Below are 25,722 nucleotides of genomic sequence, written 5' to 3'. Positions count from 1 at the left end.
GACAGACAAACAAGGGAGGGGGGGGCAAACATAAGGGAGACAGTATAGGGGAATATAAAGTGAGATATCAAGGACAGTAGATCCGGAGTCACTGGAGTAAGGTAGGGATATTGCGTAAAACTGATTGGTCAAGGATTTCAGTTACCAGTCGCTATACGACGCAGCAAGCTCCAGGAGGTGTTTTCAAATAGTCTCATAATGTGATCTTGAGACTGGGCATCAAGGGTATTAATAAAATACTCCCATTTTTTATAAAATTTCTCCACACCAGTCTCAACATCAGGGATCGTAGAGCGCCTGTCACAATATAAAATTTGGATCAGTTTCTGCTTAACTTCTATAAGTGAGGGAGCAGACCGACTAGTCCAATGTATAAGGATGGTTTTCTTGGGCAAAGCAGATCTTTTTACTACTTCACATTTGTAGACGTTATCAGGTCAATATGCAGAAGAATCCAACACGCTTCGTCTAGAAGACTTCATCAGGGGTTATTCAAGATTGGCTGCATAATTGGTAAAAAGGACAACTTCAAGGTACTTCAGAACTTAATGGAAAATATTGCTGAATGCCATGCTGACAAAGTTCATATAGGAATAATTCTAAAGATGTACAGTCTCAGCGAGTTCTCTTAGTCCCAGATTAGTATATATAAAGAAGGTTCACTAACCTTTGTTCAACATTGGTTGCACTTATTTACAAATGGTAGAATGATCAGTGAAGGCCCATAAAGTCAGGGCACTCTGCCACATAAGTAGTGTTCCTATGTGTGGCTCAGCCAGATTCAGACTGAGCCACACATAGGAATACTATTTATGCAACTGCTGTAATACCGGCTGCTGGCATATTAACTACATCACAAAAGGAGATTATTGTACTGTAAGCAACTAATAATTTTTAGTATGTACTCGTACATGTACTTGTAATTTTTTCTGTTTCAGTTTGTAAATAGTCTATGCCACTTAATGACATCAGTGACATCTACAGGTAAAATAGGGTAGTATCTAGAATCCAACAAAGGCATATTTAGCAACAAAAAAATAAACGCAGTGTAAATTCGTTAGGAAACATTAATTTATTTAAAGTTGCATAGTGTGGGAATTTGGATTGAATGTTCCAGGAAATTTGCTAACCCAATTAGAAATACCTATTTATTAATTACATTTAATTTAATTACAAAGGAATTATACAAAAATGGAAAAAAGGAGTTCTTTTGGGGTAATATTAGACAACTTTAAATAAAAACAAAAAAAATATTTATATTTAGAAAAAGCAAATTTTTTTCATTTCAATTAAAACATTTAATAACATGTAATTATTGGTCCAATTGAACTAGTTGAACACTTCCTAGTGCCCAATTAGTCATTGTGCAAATTGCAGCATGAATTTGCAGAGAAAACGGCAACTCACAACTTGCACAAGGCATCTTGCACCTGATTGGACTGACCCCTTTGATGGAGAATATTAAATAATGTATTGATGATGCCTGACCTTTGATTTATTGTGTAGTGAGATTATTAAAACTTTGCTGTCCTTAGCAACTTTTTGTTGCTGGTATGTTTATTTTCCAAAATAGCTGTCATGTTTCTGTTCCAAAATAGCTGTCATTAGGAAGGATTTCCTTTTCAGTCCCTGCGCTCTGCAGCTGTTCTCAGCGTACGCACAGTTTCTTTAACTTAAAGGACCATTAACCTATTAACATAATGGCCCTCATTCGGATCTGGTTGGACACTATCGCTGCTGCTTACATAGAAGCAACAGCACTAAAATGGTTATGCAGCAGGAAGCGTAATTGATTACTGATCTGAATCGCAACGCAGGTAGGTGCTGGCCTGGACACATGCTCTCCCTCATGTTTGTTGCTACTGGCAAACATGTGACAGTCAGTTGCAAGCTAAAGCAGTGCAGGAGGAGCACTGCAGCATGATTCCCTTGGCCAAGTCTTTCATCAGTGCCTGCTGCCCCCACTCTGGACTAAGGATGGACATCGCATTGCAATGTTTACCAACTCTCGATGGTTTTGTTTCGATGGTAATAGGTTTACCATTTGACTCCGGCATTCCGATGTTTGCCGCCATCGAATGGTAAACATTTGATGCTCTACCAATGGCCCGCTCCCTTTTGGCCATGCAACAGTGCTTCTGTTCTTACCAGCCAGCCCATCTGAAGATGTTTGCGCATGAAATCGGTGCAAATCGCATGTATATGACATCTGATCCAATGTGTGGTCCCGTGCGCATCAAGTCAGACGGGCAGCACATAAGTTTAATCCTTACCGCATCCGATACGGTCCGTAGGTGTGTGACAGCAGTGCCGTTACCAGACTCAGACTGGGCCACCGGGGAGCCAGGTAAATCCCTGGTGGGCCCTACTGATTCTTAGCCATGCCCTCTTTTGTGTGTGGGCGTGGCCTGCAGCCCCGGCGTCAGTTAATATATTGGCTGTATTACCTGCCCTGCGTCACCCGGCTGTAGGCTGCGAGTGGCAGGCTATTGCAGCCTGCACTGTAAGCAGGATTGGGGATGACATCAGTGGGGAGGAGTGGAACTGTAGCCGCTCAGTGTCCCTCCCGGCTCCATCAGGGATTGTCAGTACAGTATCACTGATTTCAGTGTGCTGACGCCAGCAGGTGTCTAATGCCCCTTTCAGACCGCACTTTGGAAACGGTATATTGCCGTTTTTTTACCGTTTTAATACTGTAATCTGTGCGGTCTGAAAGGTGCAGATCCAATTATCCGGTTTGAAAATACAGTTTTTTCAAACCGGTTAAAATGCAGGGTCCTACCCGTTTCAGACCCGGTATTTTGGGATCAAAATCGGGTCTGAAACGGTATTTAGGACCCAGCCAATGAGCTGGGTCCTAAATTCAGCGCAGTGAATATTTAATGAGTGCTCATTAAATATTCATAGCACTGGAGCCGCCCCCCCGAGCCCCCCCCCCCCAGCGCACGGGTTAACATCCCACGATGTGCTCCTGTGCCCACGCTTCCCAGCTTCATACATCTCCCCCTCAGAGCATCATCTCCTGTGCCCACACTTCCCTGCTTCATACATCTCCCTCCCCATAGAGCGTCAGCTCCTGTGCCCACATTTCCTTGTTCATACATCAGCCCGAGGTGGGAACACATAGTACCTCCCTAGCAACGCTCCCTAGCAACGCCCAGCGTCTGGCGGCTGCTGGGATACGGACACAGCGGCGGCGGGTGCAGGTAATGTACCATCACTGCTCCCCCTATACCGTCCTGGGGCTCCCTGTCCGGTACCAGGCGCTAGGGATACGGACACAGCGGCGGGGATACGGACACAGCGGCGGCGGGTGCAGGTAATGTACCATCACTGCTCCCCCTATACCGTCCTGGGGCTCCCTGTCCGGTACCAGGCGCAGGCGCTAGGGATACCTGTCCGGTACCTTGTGGGGGGGGGGGGGGATTGTGTGTGTTAACCCGCGGCAGGGGGGGGGGGGGGGGCGGCGCGCTGAAGACTGGCTTTGACCCTGTATTTGGAAAGCTTCCAAAAACGGGTCTGCCAGTGTAAAAAAAAACGCACTTAAACGGTAATATACCGTTTAAGAGATGCGGTGTGAAAGGGGTTTTACCTGGCAGACCCGTTTTTAGAAACGTTTCAAAATACCTGGTCAAAGCCAGTTTTGCGGTCTGAAAGCAGCATGAGAGAGAGTTGCTGCACACAGATGCCGGGCAACACGCTCTGTTAGAGCACATCATTTATTAGTGTAAGTGGCCCACGCAGGGAGGAAAGGGGGTGTGTGGGTGTGAGTACCTAAAACCCCCTCTGTTGGACCACATGGTTTTTTTTAATGCTGACACCCGCGGCCCGCGATCGTAGCCCCGCTCCATGGCACTCTACCAGTATATGTATGAATGAGAGCAGCAGTACATGTATGTATGTATGTATGGGAACATCAGTGTATGTATGAATGGGAGTGTTAGTGCATGTATGTATGAATGAGAGAGGCTATGTATGTATGTATGTATGTATGTATGTATGTATGTATGAGAGCGGCAGTACATGTATGTATGAATGGGTGCATCAGTGCTTGCATGTATGAATGGGAGCTTCAGTGCATGTATGTATGTATGAATGGGAGCGTCAGTGCATATATGTATGAATGAATGGGAGCATCAGTACATGTATGTATGAATGTAAGTGGCAGTGCATGTATGAATGAGAGCGACAGTACATGTATGTATGTATGAATGGGAATGTCAGTGTATGTATGTATGTATGTATGTATGAATGTAAGCCTCAGTGCATGTATGAATGAGAGCTGCAGTACATGTATGTATTGTACTTAAATTGTAGAATGCATAATATGTGTCCCTTGTGGATGCGCTCCTCACATAGATGACCACACCTACCAGTGGTTGACCACAGTCCTTCAGTGGGCCCCTGCAGCAACATTTCCCTGGTGGGCCCTTAATGCCCCAGTCCGACACTGGCCGTGCCGCTGGCACACACCTACAGTATCTACAGAGTGGAGAAGCTCTCCCCACTTTGCATCCCCTGCAGTGGTGGGCAGGAAATATGAAAACTCCTGTTCAAAAGAATGGGCGGCCGCTGATTTTTTTGTATGTGTATTATTTTTTATTTAACTGTCCCCCTCGCCTGCATCTCCCCTAAAATGCTCAGACATGCCTAGCATTTTCTCTGGCACTCTCAGCGTTTTCCTAGGCACACCTGCACGCCACAAAATGGCCGGTTTCCACCCCCAGACACCTACCTACTGTCAATCAAATTGCACACCGCTTGTAAATAAAAAATGTAGCAGAATTTCATCCCAGGACGGCCTCACTGATGCATACTATGGGCCGCAGGGTATCGATAATCAAACTTGTGGCCATGCGATCAGGTATTAATTATCCACTTAGTATCAGGTGTAGCTTAGTTAATCCCGAATACATAGATAGGAAAACAACCTTTTGCGTTTTTGTAAATGGCATTTGCCTGTAATGCTAACAAAGCGCACACCAGGCTATGTTTCCGTTTACAAACATCACTCTTGTGCACACACAGTGCTAGTAATATTCCCATCGGTATCTATCAGCACTGCCTACACTGTCACTAGTGCTACGCCCAATGCTGCGTGGACTCGGAGTGACTGTCAGTGAGTGCAGCAGCCTGTGCTGGTGACGTCTCCCTGGGGGGCGGATCTCATAGAGACGCGCCTGCGCCCTGGCCGGCAGTGCCTGTGTTTGGCGTCTCAGTTACCACGGTAACTACAAGTCGCACCTGTCATCCTGATTCCTGCCACATTCAGGGTCCCCGCGTGTCTCCCACCGGCCTCGCAGAGCACAGCAGGTAACATACAGTACTCCAGCGTTCATACTGCAATGTTTAAAACCCCATGTATTCCGGTTTTACACGTATTTATACTGGTAACAGCGCAGTCTCTCTCCATAGGCAACAAAGAGACTCGTAAGCACACACATAATACAGCATTCACTAAACTAGAACACTGTACGAGGTTGAAGTTGGCTTCTTATTGGGCCAGCTTCTTATTCGAGCTCCAGCTTCTTATTCGAGCTCCAGCTTCTTATTCAGAACAATCACTTTTACAAGGGTTAATGAATCATGAACCACAAATTTGACTGCAGAAATCAACAAAGGGGGGTCACGTACATATGACCCACTAGCAATTTCTTTTGACCAACAAGGTTTTGGGCAGAAATTGGGCACTAAAGTGGGCATGGGTCCCAGAATCATCATTTTGAATAAGTAGCTGGTGTTCTGCAAGGGTTAAACAGCGTTGGTCAAAAAATCTTACACTTGGAATCCACACAGGGGGGTCACTTACATATGACCCACTTGCCATTTCTTTTGACCAACAAGGATTTGGGCAGAAATAGGGCAGTAAAGTGGGCATGGGTCCCAGAATCATCATTTTGAATAAGTAGCTGGTGTCCTGCAAGGGTTAAACAGCGTTGGTCAAAAAACATTACACTGGAAACCCGCACAGGGGGGTCACTTACATATGACCCACTTGCCATTTCTTTTGACCAACAAGGATTTGGGTAGTAATAGGGCAGTAAAGTGGGCATGGGTCACAGATGTCATCTGTGGGACCCATGCCCACTTTAGTGCCCTATTTCTGCCCAAATCCTTGTTGGTCAAAAGACATGGCAAGTGGGTCATATGTAAGTGACCCCCCTGTGTGGATTCCAAGTGTAAGATTTTTTGACCAACGCTGTTTAACCCTTGCAGGACACCAGCTACTTATTCAAAATGATGACATCTGGGACCTATGCCCATTTTACTGTTCTATTTCTGCCCAAATTCTTGTTGGTCAAAAGAAATGGCAAGTGGGTCATATGTAAGTGACCCCCCTGTGCGGGTTTCCAGTGTAATATTTGTTGACCAACGCTGTTTAACCCTTGCAGAACACCAGCTACTTATTCAAAATGATGATTCTAGGACCCATGCCCACTTTAGTGCCCTATTTCTGCCCAAATCCTTGTTGGTCAAAAGAAATGGCAAGTGGGTCATATGTAAGTGACCCCCCTGTGCGGGTTTCCAGTGTAATATAATTTGACCAACACTGTTTAACCCTTGCAGGACACCAGCTACTTATTCAAAATAATGACATCTGTGACCCATGCCCACTTTACTGCCCTATTACTGCCCAAATCCCTGTTGGTCAAAAGAAATGGCAAGTGGGTCATATGTAGGCAACCCCCCTGTGAGGGTTTCAAGGGTAATATGTTTTGACCAACACTGTTTAACCCTTGCAGGACACCAGCTACTTATTCAAAATAATGACATCTGTGACCCATGCCCACTTTACTGCCCTATTACTGCCCAAATCCTTGTTGGTCAAAAGAAATGGCAAGTGGGTCATATGTAAGTGACCCCCCTGTGTGGGTTTTCAGTGTAATATTTTTTGACCAACGCTGTTTAACCCTTGCAGGACACCAGCTACTTATTCAAAATTATGATTCTGGGACCCATGCCCACTTTACTGCCCTATTTCTGCCCAAATCCTTGTTGGTCAAAAGAAATGGCAAGTGGGTCATATGTAAGTGACCCCCTTGTGCGGGTTTACAGTGTAATATTTGTTGACCAATGCTGTTTAACCCTTGCAGAACACCAGCTACTTATTCAAAATGATGATTCTGGGACCCATGCCCACTTTAGTGCCCTATTTCTGCCCAAATCCTTGTTGGTCAAAAGAAATGGCAAGTGGGTCATATGTAAGTGACCCCCCTGTGTGGATTCCAAGTGTAAGATTTTTTGACCAACGCTGTTTAACCCTTGCAGAACACCAGCTACTTATTCAAAATGATGATTCTGGGACCCATGCCCACTTTAGTGCCCAATTTCTGCCCAAAACCTTGTTGGTCAAAAGAAATTGCTAGTGGGTCATATGTACGTGACCCCCCTTTGTTGATTTCTGCAGTCAAATTTGTGGTTCATGATTCATTAACCCTTGTAAAAGTGATTGTTCTGAATAAGAAGCTGGAGCTCGAATAAGAAGCTGGAGCTCGAATAAGAAGCTGGCCCAATAAGAAGCCAACTTCAGCCTCGTGAACACTGTTTGAGTGTTTGGCATAATTGCCGTATGCTTACCTATACCTAGTACAGGGTTGCCTACCTGACCCTCTCCTTCAGGGAGAATATGCTCTGTTCCTGGACTTCCCTGGTAATGTATGATTGCCATCACCTGTGGGGAGCCTAGGTAAAGGTGTTTCACCACAGGTGATGGCAATCATACATTACCAGGGAAGTCCAGGAACAGAGCATTTTCTCACTGAAGGAGAGGGTCAGGTCGGCAACCCTGACCTAGTATTTTAATTATTTCTACTAGTAGTTACATTTGCATAACAATGGGCCTTATTCTGATCGGTGCGGCCCGATCAGAATATGCGGCCACGACCGTGCAGGCTAATCCCCGCCTTCCATACGGATCGCCACCTCCGTCCGTACGCGGATATGTGGCGATCCGCATGAAAGTGGACGGGGATACGCCTCCTCCGTCTTGGGAGCAGCCCCTGCATTCGATGGTCGCCGAACATCGAATGCAGGGCCGCACGCTCCACTAGGTCCCGCCACCCAAGACCACACGGACACTTGTCCGTGTGAAATCATGTATGGGGGCGGGCAGCTGACATCCGGCGATGTCAGATGCCCGCCCCCTACACACGCGTCACGGCTTCATTACCATGCATACGCCCCGCGTTTGCATGGGAACGCCCATGAAACGCGGGGCGTATGCATAGGGTAATGAGGCTTAGTAGCCCCTCACGCCCCTCTACGCCCCCTGTGCGGCGTGTAAAGAATACGTGCGTCGAAATCGCCTGCACATGCGCAGAGTGACCTCTGCACATGCGCAGACGATAAACATCGGCGGGACGTCCGCATGCGAAGAAATCCGCACCGATCAGAATAAGGCCCAATGTCTCTTCCGTGTCCTGATAATAGGTCTGAACCGGGCCCATAGTAACTCATATTAACAGCACAGTACTCACTAGTAAGAAGTAGGTCTATATCACCCTGGCATGTCAGAGGAAACTGAGGGCTACTCCTACTGTTTCTAAAATCAGTCATTAATGAGGTATTTGATTTATGTTTTCTAACTCATTAAATTTGCAAATTAAAAATAGAGCTGTGAATATTTATGTTATATTAAAGGCTGATATAATATTTATATTTTTCCAACATTATTATATTCTGTGCAGTCACTATACCTGCAATGCGACGCGTTATCGGGCGGATCGCATCACCACGCATGCGTTTTGAATGCGATGCGATCCGGGGGAAGTACAAAAGGTATGTACTTTTTGTACTATGCGATGGGATGCCCGCGTGCAGGCTTCTCATGGCAACGTGTATGGGGGCCTTTACATACAGCCACCTATATAACTGGCTATACTGCAAATTGTACACGTGGCTGCACTCTATGCGGTTTATTAACTAGAGTTCTTTGGAAGATGGGATGTTACAGATGGGATGTTACAGATTTCATCTATTATATTCTAGAAGGTGCTAAATAAATAAGTAGATTTTGATTGGTTGCCCATAGCAACATCCCAACTTCAATAGAGCTCCCATCCTAGTATATAAACCCCTATGAATACGGGAGGCTGCAAGAAGCAGCATTGGAACTTTTTAACCCTGATTTTTTATTTTATTTAGATTTATCATATAAGCATGTGCTAGAGGCAAACTGTTTTGGAAAGTGTATCTCCTATTTCTGACCAGTCCCCAACACATCACATGTTAGAGATGATTATGGCAAAGAGTATGTAGGGATTGCGTTTTGCACAGTCTCTTTCTTATTTATATTTGTACTTAACTAATTCTGCCCATACTCTTATGCAATCAGATACGATGGGACATCGCAATGCCAAGTGGTGCCCAGTGCAGCACCTGATGTCCCATGCCATCCTGCGATCAACATCAGGTGCTGAAAGAGGGGTGGTGTGGGGCTGTGTATGCGGGACCAGAGCTGGGGACCATAGCGGTGGAGCTTTCAGGCGGTGGGACTTGTCAGCAGCAGCAGTTGACTTTGAAACACTGGACGGCCCTTTGATTGGCTGAGAGAGCTCTCTCTCAGCGACCTCAGCCAATCAGAGGGCCGTCCAGTGTTTCAGTCATCTGCGGCCGCTGCCGAGTCCCGCCGCCTAAAAGCTCCACCACTCCGATCCCCGCTACACAGCTGCCATGCCTCCCCTGCTGCTGCTGAGTCTCTCCGGTCCTCAGCATTAAGGTACCCGGTCCCCATCCCGGCCCCGCTCCCCGAACCTGCCGCTGATTGCATTCGAGCAATCGCATGTGGTTAAAAAGCACATGCGATTGCTCATGCAATTCGATAAATATTATGTCCAGCTCATAATATCTATCGATGTGACATTAGACGGTATGCCTGCGCGTCGAATGTCAGCTTAAAAATGCATGCAATCATTCAATTTATTGGCCGAAATCGAATGATTGCATGCGATATCAAACATATGTATGGGCAGCATAAAGGTGGCCATACATCAGAAAGACATTGCAACCAATCATACAATTTCAATGGATTGTATACAGATTGTGTGCACATCGTGTGCACACAATCATACAATGCCGGCCCCGGGAGATTGGAGGATTGGTCCTCTGATCTGACATGCTGCACGTCAGATCAGTTGGGATTGGGAGCAGATTGCACGTGCCTTTAAGTACATGCAATCTGTCTTTAGATGTCTCATAGAACCAGAGTCATGTGACACTACCTCCCTGACTAGCAGAGAAGTGAGGTGCAGCTTCTGGGCGGCCCGTGGCAGTGAAGATGCTGGGAGTCTCAGAAGTTTCCAAGTGGCAGACAGTCGGGCGGCTGAAGAGAGCGGTGGACGTCCTTTTGCACAATTCCGTCACTACTCTGAAAACAGTTTTCAGAGGATTTCTTCATTAGGGCTATTTAATAATGGCATAACACAGCAGATGTGAGCAGATTGGTAGTTGCTGGCAACCTGTAAATTAAATTATAGGTACTTGTTTCCTAGCACGGCCACAACGATCATGATCGTGGGCATCGTGAGTAAAAATCGGGGGCATCGTGGCCATCGCATGCACTAAAAAATCGGGTGCAATGGTACCAACGCGATGCCCGCGATTTCCCATAGGGAACAATGTTAAATGCCTCAATTTAGCCAAATCATCATAGGGAACAATGGTAAATGGGCCAGAAACCCCCAAAAACACCCCTGAACAGTGAAATGTCCCCCCAAAAGTATTTTACGCCACCCCACGATCAACGCGAACCCGAAGCGTGGCGAGCGCAGCGAGGGGCGGCGGTACACGTCCTGCGACCTTTTCATACCCCCACTATCCACGTCGGCGTGGAGTTGAGAATAGAATAGTGTGGTGAGCGCAGCGAGCCACCAAGCCCCGCGAGGGGACGCGGATACCTGTGAAGCCCTTGAAGGGACGCGTTTACCTGTGAAGGTATCCGCGTCACCTCGCGGGGCTCGCTACGCTCGCCACGCTTCGGGCTCGGTGGCTCGCTGCGCTCGCCACACTATTCTATTCTCAACTCCACGCCGACGTGGATAGTGGGGGTATGAAAAGGTCGGAGGACGCGTACCGCCGCCCCTCGCCGGCTCGCTGCGCTCGCCACGCTTCGGGTTTGCGTTGATCGTGGGGTGGCGTAAACTACTTTTGTGGGGACATTTCACTGTTCAGGGGTGTTTTGGGGGGTTTCTGGCCCATTTACCATTGTTCCCTATGTTGATTTGGTGAAATTGAGGCATTTAACATTGTTTCCTATGGGAAATCGGGGGCATCGCGGGTACATTGAGGCATTTAACATTGTTTCCTATGGGAAATCGGGGGCATCGCGTCTGGACCATTTAAGCCTTTTTTAGCCGCATACGACGCGACCGACGCGATTTTGACTTTTTTCAATGCATTTCAATGGGAAAATCGGGGGCATCGCGTCGGTCGCGTCGCAGATCACTAAAAATTACACCCGATGGCCGCGATTGTGGCCGTGCTAGGAAACAAGTACCAAATTATACTTTTTTTTTTAAACTGTATTTTTGGTACTCCTATCCATTTGATCCTAGTAGGCCAGCCCCCTATTTAAATGAAGCTTCAATCATACAATCATGCAGCAGATGGATTGTATGACGGATTGTATGACACATACCTCCCAACTGTCCTGCTTATTGCGGGAACGTCACAGTATTTTGGGACGTTCCCGCGTCCCTCCCGTGGCCGGCAGTGTCCCGCGGCGGGGGGGCAGTTGAATTCTTTCAGGCAGAGGAGCTTTCCCCCACAGCAGCGAAAATGGGAGCGTGGCCTCACGAGTATAGGCCATGCCCCCTTTCTGCAGGCCACGCCCCAAAACTGTCCCGCCCCAGTCTCCTCCAATGTTGGCAGGTATGATGACAGATTGTGAGTACATTTTGTGTCCAAAAACCACCAAGGATTGCCGTGGAGTTGAAGGAAAATTGGACACAATCATGATTGTATAAGACCGGTCTTTCTGCTGTATGGACACCTTAAGTATAGCCAGTACAAGGTACTGCATCATATAGTATATACGCAGCAGTAAAAATGGTGGCTCTCTCAAAGGCAGTGTCCACCTGAGTTGCTGACAGTCTATCAATGCTCCAGTGACAGGTCCAATGTATATGTGTGGCAGTCGACCAGTCGTGTGCATAGCTCTTTGCTCCAGTGCGAATTCAGAAAAGCTGGAAAGGCTTTGGAGTCTACGGGGCCTAACTACTAAGCCTTGGACAGAGATAAAGTACTAGCCAATCATCTCCTAACTGCAATGTTACAGGCTGTGTTTGAAAATGACTGATTGGTTGTTACTTTATCTAGGTCAGTGGTAGCCAACTCCATTCCTCGAGAGCTACCAACAGTTCACATTTTCCAGGCAACCTACAGTAGCAGCAACAGTACTCACGGACCCATTTTAAAATATCCACAGGTGGAGCTAATTACTTCATTTGTGATTCTATGAGGAGACCTGGAAAACATTAACTGTTGGTAGCTCTCAAGGACTGGAGCTGGCTACCCCAGATCTTTCTTGCCTACCCGACCCTCTCCATGAGGGAGAAAATGCTCTGTTACTGGACCTCCATGGTAATGTATGATTGCCATCACCTGTGGTGAGCTGGGTAATTGATAAGAAAGGTGTTTCACCACAGGTAATGGTAATCATATTTCACCAGGGAAGTCTAGGAACAGAGCATTTTCTCCTTCATGGAGAGGGTCAGGTAGGCAAGTATGCCCCAGATCTAGGTCAACTTTATTACTCTCCAAGGCTTAGTACATATAACCCTATGTATTAAGCCATGGAGAGTGTTAGTGGTGAAAAATAAAGTACATATCAACCAGCTCCTGTCATGTTTCATATACAATCTGTAACATGACAGCTAGGAAATGATTGGCTCTACTTTATCTTCCACTCTATTTCTCTCCAAGCCTTAGTAAATACACCCCTTTATCTTTAAAATGAGCTATAGCTAGCATTATAATTGTATCTAGAACAGCTAAGATGAGCTTAACACTATTGTTAAATAAAAAACCCACCAGTAACCATGACAAGCTGGCATTATTTTGTGTGTTGTTTTTTTTTACAGATGGAGAAGTCGTCTCATAATTTAGCTGAGTCACCTCCAAAGCAGAATAATGCAGTTAGTAACGTAGATACACCACGGACAAGTAATCTAAAATTTCTCCGGGCAAAGAGGTTAAATTATTTTTGTGGGACAAGTGTTCAAAGTCAGTTGTCCAGCATAGAAGAAACAGAGAGTACTGGATCACGAACGTACCGACTGCATACGGGAAGCCGAACACCACATAGATGCCATTCTGCACCTACCTCCAAAAAAGAACATTCTGTTTCTGCAGCTTGCAAGGTCCAGATAGGAGACGCTGTTAGAGCAAATATTACTTCTCCAGATGAGGGACTATATTTGAAAACAGCAAATGCAAGTCATCCAGATATTGAAAGTTCTCCACAACTTCCTAGCAATCATAAGTTACCCCCATCAGAGCATAATGGGAAAACAATGGAACCAACTCATCACAATAAATCAGGGCCACCACCAGAAACATCTTTGGGTACCAAATCTATTCCAGAAACATCAGATCCACAGGAGGATTCTGATCAATATAACCTACAACCAGCGCCAAGAGAACACATAAAAGGTTCACGGATTCACCATAGCTTGCTGTCATCACAAGAAAAAATATTTTCTGGTCACCATATTTTGCAACCAGTACAAAAAGAAGTTAAGGACCCTTCCATTTGCAATAACCCACAGTCTAAACCAGTAAAAGCAAAAGCTATACATATACCCACTCACAATTATGTGAAACCAGAACCAGAAGAACCAGAAATGAATGTATCTTCTGATCACCGTAGTCTTCTAAGGAGCAGCTTTGTCTCTGACTTGAATCAAGATCTTCTAGAAGATTTATCTGTTCCAGAAACTGAAAAACTTCAGCATGTAATGACTTGGGCCAAAAAGTTCCTCACCAAATGTGATGGTGGAAATACCTTGCCCGAAGTTGATGATATTCCAACAAATGATGTGGATGAACGAACCATATCGGAAAAGTACTTGAAATTAAAAAGTGCTCCTTTTGACAGCTCATCACATTTTGATGTATGTGTTGGGTTTCACCGCAATTCTGACTTTAAAAAACAATATCTTAATGATCAATTTGAGGAGTCAGAGCCAATGAAATTTTGTGTGTCAAAAAGTCCCAGAAACACGTTCAGAACCAAATCACTTTTTAATCAATTTCCAGAAACAGATATATTCTTACCACAAACACCTGCGTCCACTGGGTCTCATAGTGACCACAAAGCTGATATGGCTAACTGTTCTAAACCTTTACAGAATAGGTTTCCACAGGTGGGGACAGAAGGACCTGACAAAGATCCTTTCCGGAGAAAAAGCCGTAATCTGTTGACAGAGCAATTTCTAGACTGTAGTGAATCATGCTGCACTGATGATGAATATACAATTAGGAATGGATTTAAGTCTAAGCAAATGGATATTGATATACAGGTTAGTAAAGATACTGAATCAGACGTAGTCATAAAGGACAATTTTAGAGACAGAGATGGCGCAAGGTCTGTAGAGTCCAGTCTTGATACTGGAAGACTAACCACTCTACTAGAAAGCTTTGAAATGTTTTCCAGGGGTTCAGAACAGAAAGTAAATGCTGAAGAAAAAGATGGGGCAAGAACTGACAGGACATTCTTAGTAGGAAAGTGTGCAGAATCTGATGACAACTCACCATTGTCAGTGTCAAGGAATATCCAAGACTGCTTACAACCTTACTCATACAGGGCCTGCTCTGAGGATGGTGCATCAAAAGTATATGAAGTGTGCCCCGCATGTGGTTTTTCTAGTTCTACATACACAAGCTGGTGCACAGAGTGTGGTTCAGTTTTAAACCGTGATAAAAGCCTGATACTAAGACATGAAAAAAAACACAAGTCACCATTGATACATGAAAATGCATTGGATGATTTTTTCAACGTCAAGAAAGACATTGGAAAAGGTCATGATAAGATCCCTATGCCAAAGCAAAATGATAAGGAATGCAGAAGAGCAGCCTGTTGGGAGGATGACTCTGACGTCGTCTCTGACTCTGGTGGCAGTGTCCTTGAGAAATACTTCCTTTACATGAAACAGCTGGATAATAGAAAAAAAGAAAAGGAAAAGCAAAGTAAATATTTATCACCTGAAAGCTCCGATGATGTCTCAAGTGATGATGAGTCCTCCGGAGAGTACCCCAAGCCACAAATCCATAGTGGAATACTCAAGCCCAGTGTAACCGGTAGACACGTCACAGGTGAAGATGATGGCACTGCAGCACAGTTTGTCAAAAACCCAGCTGATTTAGTAAAATCTGACTTTTGTCATTTTGATCAACAAGCTACAATTGAGCACCATGTGACAGGAGCCACTGAGAAAAGCTATAAGACTGAAATGTCAGACCCCAAAGGTCCAATAGGTAAAGAATAAGTTGATGATGCTGATGATGGTACTTTTTTTTTTATAACGTTCCCCATGCTATTGCTGTAATTTATTTGACTGATAATTTCTATCTCATTGGAGTTTTTTCTTATTGTAATTCTCAACAAATTCTATAGTTATGGGCATGATCCGCTCTCTGCTTAAACTTGTCACCTGGCTATTGTGCAGTACAGCTTGTGTTTAATAAATTAAAATAATAATTTAATTGATTAACTTGTCGGTTCACTTGGGCCCAATGTTTAGTTTGTGAACATTCATCTTAATTTATTAGAATCTCAAAAAGTGATATATATATATATATATATATATATATATATATAATTGGTGATGATTTTTCTTTTACACATATTGGGCTCTTAATTCAGATGTGGTTGTTCTTGCTGCTATATTTTACCATTGGCAATCGCTATGATATGCTACTATGGGCAGAATCTAACCTGAGCATAGGGAAGCTCAGTGCTGTCCCATTTATGCCCAACGGTGTTCAACTGCTGATACAACAGAACCGTCATCACAAATTAGGTCATGTTACAGAATCTAAAAGCCTAGGTGGTCAGGCAGGCTGTGCTACTCTCCTGGGAAGCAGAGGGCTCTCTAGTAGCAAGATAGATCTAGTAGCAAGATAGATCGCAACTGCTAATTTATGTATGTCCGGAAAATGACATCTAAAAGTCCATAATAGTGTTCCTTCTAGGAACTAAGCAGAGCAGGGGCAGAATGAAAGGAGTAGACTGGGCCCGCCGACATCACCAAAGGTGGTGTGCATGGACCACAACGACACCAAAGTGGGTGGGTCGGGCCCGCTAACATCATCATTGGAGCGGGCAAGGCCCCACTGAAGTAACTGCCGGGGAAGTGCCCGGCATCTACAGGGGTGCTGGGCTTCCCCGTGCGCATCGTCGGGGACAGGCAGCAGGCTGTTCTCGCAGGGCGCTGCTAGAGGGACAGGGTGCATTTTGCCCTTTAAAAATCAGGCAGGGCACAGCGCGCTACTAAAACAGCTTAGCGTGGACACTACATAACACTCCTGCATTTATCCTACCACAGCTGTCACTCACAGTGTGCCCACTGTGGTTCAGATGCATATGCAATAAGAAAACATTAACCAATTTGTGAACAATAGTCGCTTTTCGACCACATCTGAATAGGGTCCATTAAGCAGAAATCAAACATACAAGTTATGAAATAAAATTGATCTATGACTATTGTTACATATTTTAGATAGAAAACTGCAGAAAGCCCCACTTATTTCATCAAAAGTGACTGGTCCTAAGAGGTATTGGGAGAAGTCCAGTCTTGCTTGGTCCTCATACACACACGGAGAGCTGAAGCCAAGGTTTGCTTATTCTATTCTTCTTGAGAACACTGTGAGATTGTAGTTTATTTATGGTGGCTGGAGTGTTGGAACTACAATAGATTACAAGGCAAATCTAATGCTGTCTGTTTGCAGAGTAGCTTGGTTTTGAAAGGCAGCCAGAGATATTAATTATGTAGGAACTATGAAGCTTCTATAAAGATGTTTTCAAACTCACAAAGAAAACTTGGAGTCTTGCAGATTGCTGTTACTATCCCATATAACTCTCCCAATGCCCTCCTGTCAGTTTTATTCAGATGCCAGCAATGTTCCCTCTAATTTTACGAAGGCTGTGTGCGGCAAAAGATATTGGCTGTGCAACTTTGGAAGGAAATTTTAATTTTTGTGCGTATAAAGCAGTGACGTGCGGTGAGGTCAGTGGCTGGTGAGGCACTGGCTAGTATCAGAGCCAGAGTTACACACGTACACACATACAATATAGACCGGATAGGTTTACCATTTAATTGAACAATAACAATAACATATTTTCCTGCATCTCCACAGGATTTAAAGCAAATAAGTACTTATAGTCAACAGCATGTTGTCAGTGGTAATAGCCACACACCCTGGAGGTAAAGGGAGGGTTGAGGGGAGGTGGCCAAGGGCGCCTACCTGGTGTTGGCAGATGCTGCAGGGGGGAGGACACAGCCCACTCTTGTCGCTGCTTACTTGTAAATAAAGTCCATTCGCCTATCCTTCTGGACAAATATTTCAGTGACTTTGCCATAGAAATCCTCTCTGTTTTCTTTTAGTTTTAGAAGTCTTTCTGTCTCAATAGAGATGATTGCCAGGGATGAAAGTCGTCCTTGATCCGTCCTATTCCGGGTGTAGGTTTTCAGTCGTTTCAAAGCAGAGAATGACCTTTCGACGGATGCTGTTGTAGCCGGTATAGTAAGCACCAACTGGAGTAGCTTTACCGCCTCGGGAACTGTTTGCACAAGATCATTCTGAGACAAAAAGCTGAGGAGTTGTCCAGGTGATTTGCATTCGTTCCTCACCATTTCTGTGCTGTACAATCCAATAAGTTCAGCCTTTAGTTTTACAAAGTCAAAGTATTTGGCATAATATGATAGGCTCTTCAGTTTTGTGTCATCAAAATGTTGTGACATGTCAGAAAACTTTGTGCAATCAACCAAACCCAGGAAATGTAATTCAGCCAAATTATCAAACCTAGCCTTCATTTGAACACTGACATTGTCCAAAATGTTATAAAACATTCTTCTCCTCTCATCTCTCCTCACCTGGTTACCACGAGTGTTGTCTGTCAGGCCAAGTGTGACACATTTCTGCTCAAATCGGTCATAAAAACTGTCAAACTCTTCTCTATGACGTTCTACTGATCGCATCGTGTCACGGATTCGTGCACAGCAGAACCCAATGTCCATTATTTTATTCTGCAGCACACGAAAGAGAGCGTCGGTTTCACTGAAAATGCCCTCGTATGCCATTATGAAGAAGCATGTGGATGCTTTTGACAGCCAGTGATCATATCCACTGGCCATAATCCGGGTCTCATTGTCCCAACTATTGGGATTTTCTTGTATTATCTTAAACATAGCGCGTATATCAGACTGGTACATGCTGATAGTCTGCACTAGTCTAGAGTTTGAGCTCCATCGTGTGGGTGCTGCTCTTGGCAAACGTCGCTTCACAACATCATCAAGTAGGTGAGTGCGCTTGGTCGACTTATTGAAAAATGCCGAAAGTCCCTCAAGTGTTGTAAAAAATATTTGACATGTAGGCATACATTTTGCTGAATGCGAGAGCACTAGGTTTAATTTGTGTGCATAACAATGGGTAAACATTGCCTCAGGTATCTTTTCTTTAATCCTGGCCTGTACGCCATTAAGATCTGATGCCATCACAGCGGCTCCATCGTAAGTCTGCGCTACCAGCTTATCAATGCAGTTGTACTTCCCCAACACTCCCAAAATGTAATCAGCAATTGCCGGTGCTCGTCTGTCTTCACTCACATCATCAAAACCCAAAAATGCCTCCTTCACCTCACTTTTAGCAACATAACGCATAACCACAGAGATCTGGGCTTTGTTTGTTACATCGGTTGTCTCATCCACTTCAACGGCAACAAATGGGGCTGCATTTATGTCCTCTTTCACATCATTGAGGATCACTTCACCAACTGCTTCAATCAAATCATTTTGAATTCTGTTGGATAACCCAGAAAACACAGTGGATGTCTCCAAATGCTTTGCTAACTTTTCATCTTTTTCAGCAAAGACTTGTAACAGCTCCACATAGTTGCCCCGATTTAAAGAGCTTGTACTCTCATCATTTCCACGGAATGCTAGCTCCTGTTTGCCGAGGAAACAAGTGGCATTAATAAGGGATTTTAAGATCTCACGGTTCTCCTTTACTTTAGCATTATGCATGCTGATATTTACTCTCCGCTGTTCATTTAAAGCCAGATCTATCCTTCTGATCCCAAAAGTTTTCAGAGTAATTTGGCTTTGGATGTGAGCTGTGGAGTTTTCATGCTTACTGAGGCTTCTAGGCAAATTCTTCAAGTCAGAAAATCCTGCATTAGTCCAAACATTGTCGGTGGTGGTGAACAGAAGGCAGGGAAAGCAGAAAAGGCGATTCCTTGTAGCACAGCCACACAGCCAGTCTTTTCGCTGGTACCACTCCGTTTGAAATGTCCTTGTAATTTTCTTACGTCCTGCTGTTTGAAGTAGGCCCTTAAGCTCAGGCATTGGCCTACCATTATTGATCACGCCCTGTTTTCCCTGAAAGTCCAACTTGGAAAACTGTTTAAGATTGGTTATCACATCTGTTTCCATTTTCGCAAGTATGGCAAACTTTGTGCAAACTAACTCTAATGAAATCTAAGGAAGAAAATGAGAAATACATTCATAGGTTGAGTATTCCTTATCCAAATATCTGTTATCCAAATTATTCCAAAAACCGTACATTCCAGAAAGTGAAGAAAAAAAAATCTTGCTAAAAGCACTACTGAGGACATGATATGTAACAGCACTACTGAGGACATGATATGTAACTGGCACTACAGGGGACATCTGTACCAGCACTACTGGGGACATGATATGTAACTGGCACTACTGGGGACATCTGTAACAGCACTACTGAGGCCATGATATGTAACTGGCACTACAGGGGACATCTGTAACAGAACTACTGAGGCCATGAAATGTAACTGGCACTACAGGGGACATCTGTAACAGCATTACTGAGGACATGATATATAACTGGCACTACTGGGGACATCTGTAACAGCACTATTGGGGACATGATATGTAACTGGCACTACAGGAGACCTCTGTAACAGCACAATGGGGACATGATATGTAACTTGCACTACAGGGGACATCTGTAACAGCACTACTGGGGACATGATATGTAACTGGCACTACTGGTGACATGATATGTAACTGGCACTAAATATGTGCAAGAAAATCATTGCTTTGCATTTAAATTCAGTACCTGATATTGCACACAAACTTTGTTTTGAAACCTTGTATTTGTTTTGTTGGCTTTGGGTGTGACTTGTTGATTCAATCAAATTTGCAAATGGTGTGACTTTTGGTAAACATTGCTCGCAAAATACACCAGGTCCAGCCTGGCGAGTTTGACAGAATCATGAACAGTTCAGTGAGATCTGTGCATGGTTCTGTCTAGAAAAGTGTGCACAAAAAAAAAAATGCGTAGGGTCCCCCCTCCTGAGCATAACCAGCCCCGGACTCAGCGAGCCAGTCCTGGTTCCCCAAATACAGGGGAAAAAAATCGTGGGGTTCCCCCATATTAAAGAAACCAGCACCAGGCTCTTAGACCGGTCCTGGTTCCAAGATACGGGGGACAAAAATTGGGGGTCCCCCGTATCTTGGAACCAGCACCAGGCTCCAACAGCCAGCAGTGTCATGCCACAGCTGGGAGACACTTTTTATGCAAGGTCCCCCAGCCATAGCATGATCACCCTGGCTGGTCAGCCCTGGATGGGTACCTGGGGGATTGGGGACCCCCCCAATAAAGGGGTCCCACACCCCCAGGCTTCACCCGTCCTGGGCTGAAGCCCGGGGCTGTCCCCGATGTCCCAGGGCGGTGGACACCGGGCTGATAAAATAAGGGTAAAAGTATTGGGTTCTGCTGCGGAACAACAAATCACAGCAAACCTTCCCCTGTATGCAGGGACTTGGGGAACCACAAGTCCCAGCATACAGGGCATTAATGGGCCTGCTGGGACTTGTAGATCCACAGCAGAACCAATACACCAATAAAAACACCCACACAGTGTAAAAGTAAAATTTTATTAACACACAGCGTCTTCACCTGGCAGGCGGCAGCCAATAAGCTCTTTTGCGCGGCCGCCGCCATGCCAGGGCTTCCGGCGTCTTCACCTGGTGGGCGGCAGCCAATAAGCTCTTTTGCGTGGCTGCCGCCGTGCCAGGGCTTCCGGTGTCTTCACCTGGTGGGCGGCAGCCAATAAGCTCTTTTGCGTGGCTGCCGCCGTGTCAGGGCTTCCGGCGTCTTCACCTGGTGGGCGGCAGCCAATAAGCTCTTTTGCGTGGCTGCCGCCGTGCAAGGGCTTCGGGCGTCTTCACCTGGCGGGCGGCAGCCAATAAGCTCTTTTGCGTGGCTGCCGCCGTGCCAGGGCTTCCGGCGTCTTCACCTGGCGGGCGGCAGCCAATAAGCTCTTTTGCGTGGCTGCCGCCGTGCCAGGGCTTCCAGCATCTTCATCTTGTAGCCACCGCCCACTAAACTTCCTGGAGTCTTCTTTCTTCAGGAGCTCTTCTCTGCTCCATTCCTGTTGGCAGACTGACTGCTGCTGGCTGCTGCTGGCTCTTAAATAAACTGTATGAGGGGGCGGAGCCAAGATTTTCAGCACTCTGATTGGCTTCCGGCGGCCATCTTTAAATCTCAAATTTTGTGTGTCCAGATTCTATGCTCCTATATATAAATAGTAATTAGCGTTACCCTTGCACTACAAGTCCCAGCAACTGACTAATCATGCTGGGACTTGTAGTGCAACTAGGATAACTAATTACTATCTATATATTGCCTAGACGCTAGCTAGCGTTGTCCTCCATCATCTTGGCTCATCCCCGCATCACTTGCGGGGGGGCAGCTAAAATCATAGCTGCTGCCCCCGCTGCTACTGCGCTGGGCTGCGGGGGGGCAGACCTGGGATGATCCGGGCTGCGGGGAGGGGGGGGGGGGGGGGCAGAGATGCCCGCAGCCCGCCGCCCGCTACTAATAGCTGCCGCCCCCGCTGCAGCCAATGCCCGCTAGTAGCTACTGCGCTGGGCAGTGCGGGGGGCAGACTGTTATGATCCGGGCTGCGGGGAGGGGGGCAGAGATGCCCGCAGCCCGCTAGTACTAATTATAGCTGCCGCCCCGCTGCTACTGCGGGGGGCAGACTGTGTTATGATCCGGGCTGCGGGAGGGGGGGGGGGGGCAGAGATGCCCGCAGCCGCCGCCCGCTAGTACTAATTATAGCTGCCACCCCGCTGCTACTGCGGGGGGCAGACTGGGATTTAGCTGGGCTGCGGGAGGGGGGGGGGGGGGCAGAGATGCCCGCAGCCGCCGCCCGGTACTAATTATAGCTGCCGCCCCGCTGCTACTGCGGGGGGCAGACTGGGATTTAGCCGGGCTGCGGGAGGGGGGGGGGGGGGCAGAGATGCCCGCAGCTGCCGCCCGCTACTAATTATAGCTGCCGCCCCGCTGCTACTGCGGGGGGCAGACTGGGATTTAGCCGGGCTGCGGGAGGGGGGGGGGGGGGCAGAGATGCCCGCAGCCCTCCGCCCGCTAAACTAATTATAACTGCCGCCCCGCTGCTACTGCGGGGGGCAGACTGGGATTTAGCCGGGCTGCGGGAGGGGGGGGGGCAGAGATGCCCGCAGCCCTCCGCCCGCTACTAATTATAGCTGCCGCCCCGCTGCTACTGCGGGGGGCAGACTGGGATTTAGCCGGGCTGCGGGAGGGGGGGGGGGGGGGCAGAGATGCCCGCAGCCGCCGCCCGCTACTAATTATAGATGCCGCCCCGCTGCAGCCAATGCCCGCTACTGCGCTGGGCTGCGGCAGAGATGCCCGCAGCCCGCTACTAATCATAGCTGCCGCCCCCGCTGCTACTGCGCTGGGCTGCGGGGGGCAGACTGGGATGAGCCGGGCTGCGGGGGGGGGGGGCAGTCCAGTCCAGATATGCCCGCCAGAGCTGGGGGGGGGGGGGGGAGAGATGCCCGCCAGAGATAGAGATGAGCTGGGCTGCGGTGGGGGGGGGGGGGGGGGGGGTCACTGGCAGAGATGAGCTGGGGCTGGGCTGAGGGGGGCAGAGATGAGCTGGGGCTGGGCTGAGGTGGGCAGAGATGAGCCAGGCTGGGGGGGGGGGCTGAGATGCCCGCCGCCTGCTACCACCCCGCCAATTATAGCTGCGGTCGGTGGAGGCCCACGCTGCAGCCAATGCCCGCTACCGTACCAGGCTGCTGGGGGCAGAGATGAGCCGGGCTGCGAGGGGGCAGAGCGGTGGTAGCAGCCTGGTGCAGGTGGGCAGCTGAAATACCCGCCAGCCCGCTACCACCACCCCGCCGCTTACAGCATGCCCGCTACTCCTGCCTGCACCGCTGAAATTCACTAAATGTGTGTACTGGGGATAATTTATCCCCAGTACGCACATTTAGTGAATAAAATAAATAAAAATCAGTGTGTTTGTGTTGGGGGGGGGGGGGACACGACTTGGGAGGGTGTCGGAATGCATTTTTTTTATATAATAGTGTCTGTGTGTAAGTGCAGCGTGTTAACTTAACACTTACATGCTGATGCTGCTGACCAGGTCTCTGTCTGCACGCACGCTGCCAGACACTGACTGCGCAGCTCATGGGCAGCGGATACAGGCTGTCAGTGACAGCCTGCTCCGCTGTCCTATCACATCTGTCTCAGTGACAGGGACATCCGTCCCTGTCATTGAGGCAGAGGAGTAGATGCCGCTTCCCTATACAAAGTCAATGGGCTTCTCAGCCTCATTTCTCCCTGCGGGTTATGCCCGCCCCCAACTGCCTGACAGTTTTCAATTGTCAGCGGGAGGCACAGCTCCCGCTGCCGCCCAGCATCCCCACAGTGTCCCACCTCATGACTAATTAAAGAAAAAAATCAAATAAGATATTTATAACAGCAGCATATGTGTTATTGTGTTATAAATATCATCTTTGTATTTTTTTTTTTAATCAGTTATGACAGGTGAGGCTCTGCCTCCCCTGCCTCCCCTGACTGCACGTCCCTGGTATAAAGGCCTAGGTTTCAAATTCTGTTGAGTTAATAAAGCAATTTGAATGTTTACAGACTTCACACACCACACATATAGGCTATAGCAGTGATTTTCAACCTCGTGGCACACTAATCAAGATTTTAACCTTTGTGCGCTCAGTTGTAATGTCTGTGCGCGGGCTTGGCGAGTTGTGTGCGCGCGCAAACGCGCACAGCTTAGAGGGAACACTGGATGCCAGCATCATCCTAAAATGCATTGGTGACTTAGTGAATGGCAACGGTCTTAAACTCCTTTTTGTAGTTAAAGTCTCTTTCATTGCATATATATATATATATATATATATATATATATATATATATATATAGGAAGGGTACCCTTTCAATGCGCTACAATAAATGGGTGGGCAGAAACTAAGTGGGTCCCCCCTGTTAGTGGGGGAGGAAGGGGAGAAATAGCAGACAATCAACAAAGTGCGCCCTAATTAGATGTATCCACCACCAATAGAACAAATAGTGACACTGTGGTCACGATACAACAGATTTAATATAAAACAAGTAAAAATGACAATAAAACACTTTTTTCATCTGTGTGGAGTCATAGATTCAATAACGGTCAGTATACAAAGGTCTGGTCTCATATATGACTGCCTAGCACTGCTTATTGAGGTTTTTGGCACTACATTAAGGATCGATCTGAATTTCTTCGGGATATTAATCCATTCTTTTCCCTCACTTTGTATGGAAATTGATTACTTTTTAGATGCTGACATGCATCAGGATTGAGATCTACAAAGGATCCACTCCCTTACTTTTGTCCACTGTGTCTAATTGAAAGCAGTATTACACTGTGACTGAAACATCTTTGTCCAAAAGTTGAGATGCCTGCGGACGGTTACCCCTGAGGAAGTCTTTGTAACGACGAAACGCGTTGGGCGTCTTTGTATACTGACCGTTATTGAATCTATGACTCCACACAGATGAAAAAAGTGTTTTATTGTCATTTTTACTTGTTTTATATTAAATCTGTTGTATCGTGACCACATTGTCACTATTTGTTCTATTGGTGGTGGATTCTTTTGCCACAATACACTTTTGAAAAATCCCATTTGAGTGCTGCCTCTTCCATTCCTCTACCTACCTGTCCTGGAAGGCACCGGGGTATTCGGACCCAGCTGCGGGAGTGCCAGGCCTCCTCCATTTTCTATATATATATATATATATACCCCCACACATCTGTGATGGATTGTTTATGTTCCCAAGACCCCTGTGTCTGATTCCTGATCATTCAATATGAAATGTTTGGTCGTATCAGGGAATCGGGGAAACTGTAGGCAGATATATATAGGGGCGCTAAGCTTCTCACACACAGATAGAACCAGCTGATGTATCCAAACACAATTTAGCTGGATTATTGTTTAATTTAGCTAAACAAGGATGTGCCCAAACTGGACAGCTCTGTTTACCTGAAACTTATGTCCAAAGCTGGGTTCACATTAGACGATATTGTAAACAATACAATGTCTCTTACAATCTCCCTTGAACTCTCAGACAAACGATACTGTGCTTACAAAGTGAGCGATCGTTTTAGGTGGTAACCTCCCATTATCTGGGAGTGTCAGTAAAAACGCAGGCGCGCCTAGT

The 25,722-nt window shown here is 46.6% G+C and overlaps 1 protein-coding gene across 1 annotated transcript in view; it reads left to right on the top strand.

The window, feature by feature from the left end:
* The first annotated feature begins 5,166 nt into the window (after positions 1-5,166).
* The window catches only part of LOC146079409 (uncharacterized), a 97,713-nt gene continuing 77,157 nt past the window's right edge, over positions 5,167-25,722 (top strand). The window contains exons 1-3 of the mRNA XM_083186203.1: positions 5,167-5,313; positions 13,080-15,474; positions 16,719-16,833. Coding sequence (XP_083042329.1) covers positions 13,080-15,474; positions 16,719-16,833 — 2,510 coding nt within the window. The 5' untranslated portion in view covers positions 5,167-5,313. The remainder of the gene's footprint in view (positions 5,314-13,079; positions 15,475-16,718; positions 16,834-25,722) is intronic.

Source organism: Crinia signifera, chromosome 1 (assembly GCF_055691185.1).
Source record: "Crinia signifera chromosome 1, ASM5569118v1, whole genome shotgun sequence".
In the NCBI taxonomy this organism is placed as follows: domain Eukaryota; kingdom Metazoa; phylum Chordata; class Amphibia; order Anura; family Myobatrachidae; genus Crinia; species Crinia signifera.
The sequence above is the reverse complement of the archived record's forward strand: the minus strand, read 5'-3'. Positions and strand labels throughout refer to the sequence as shown.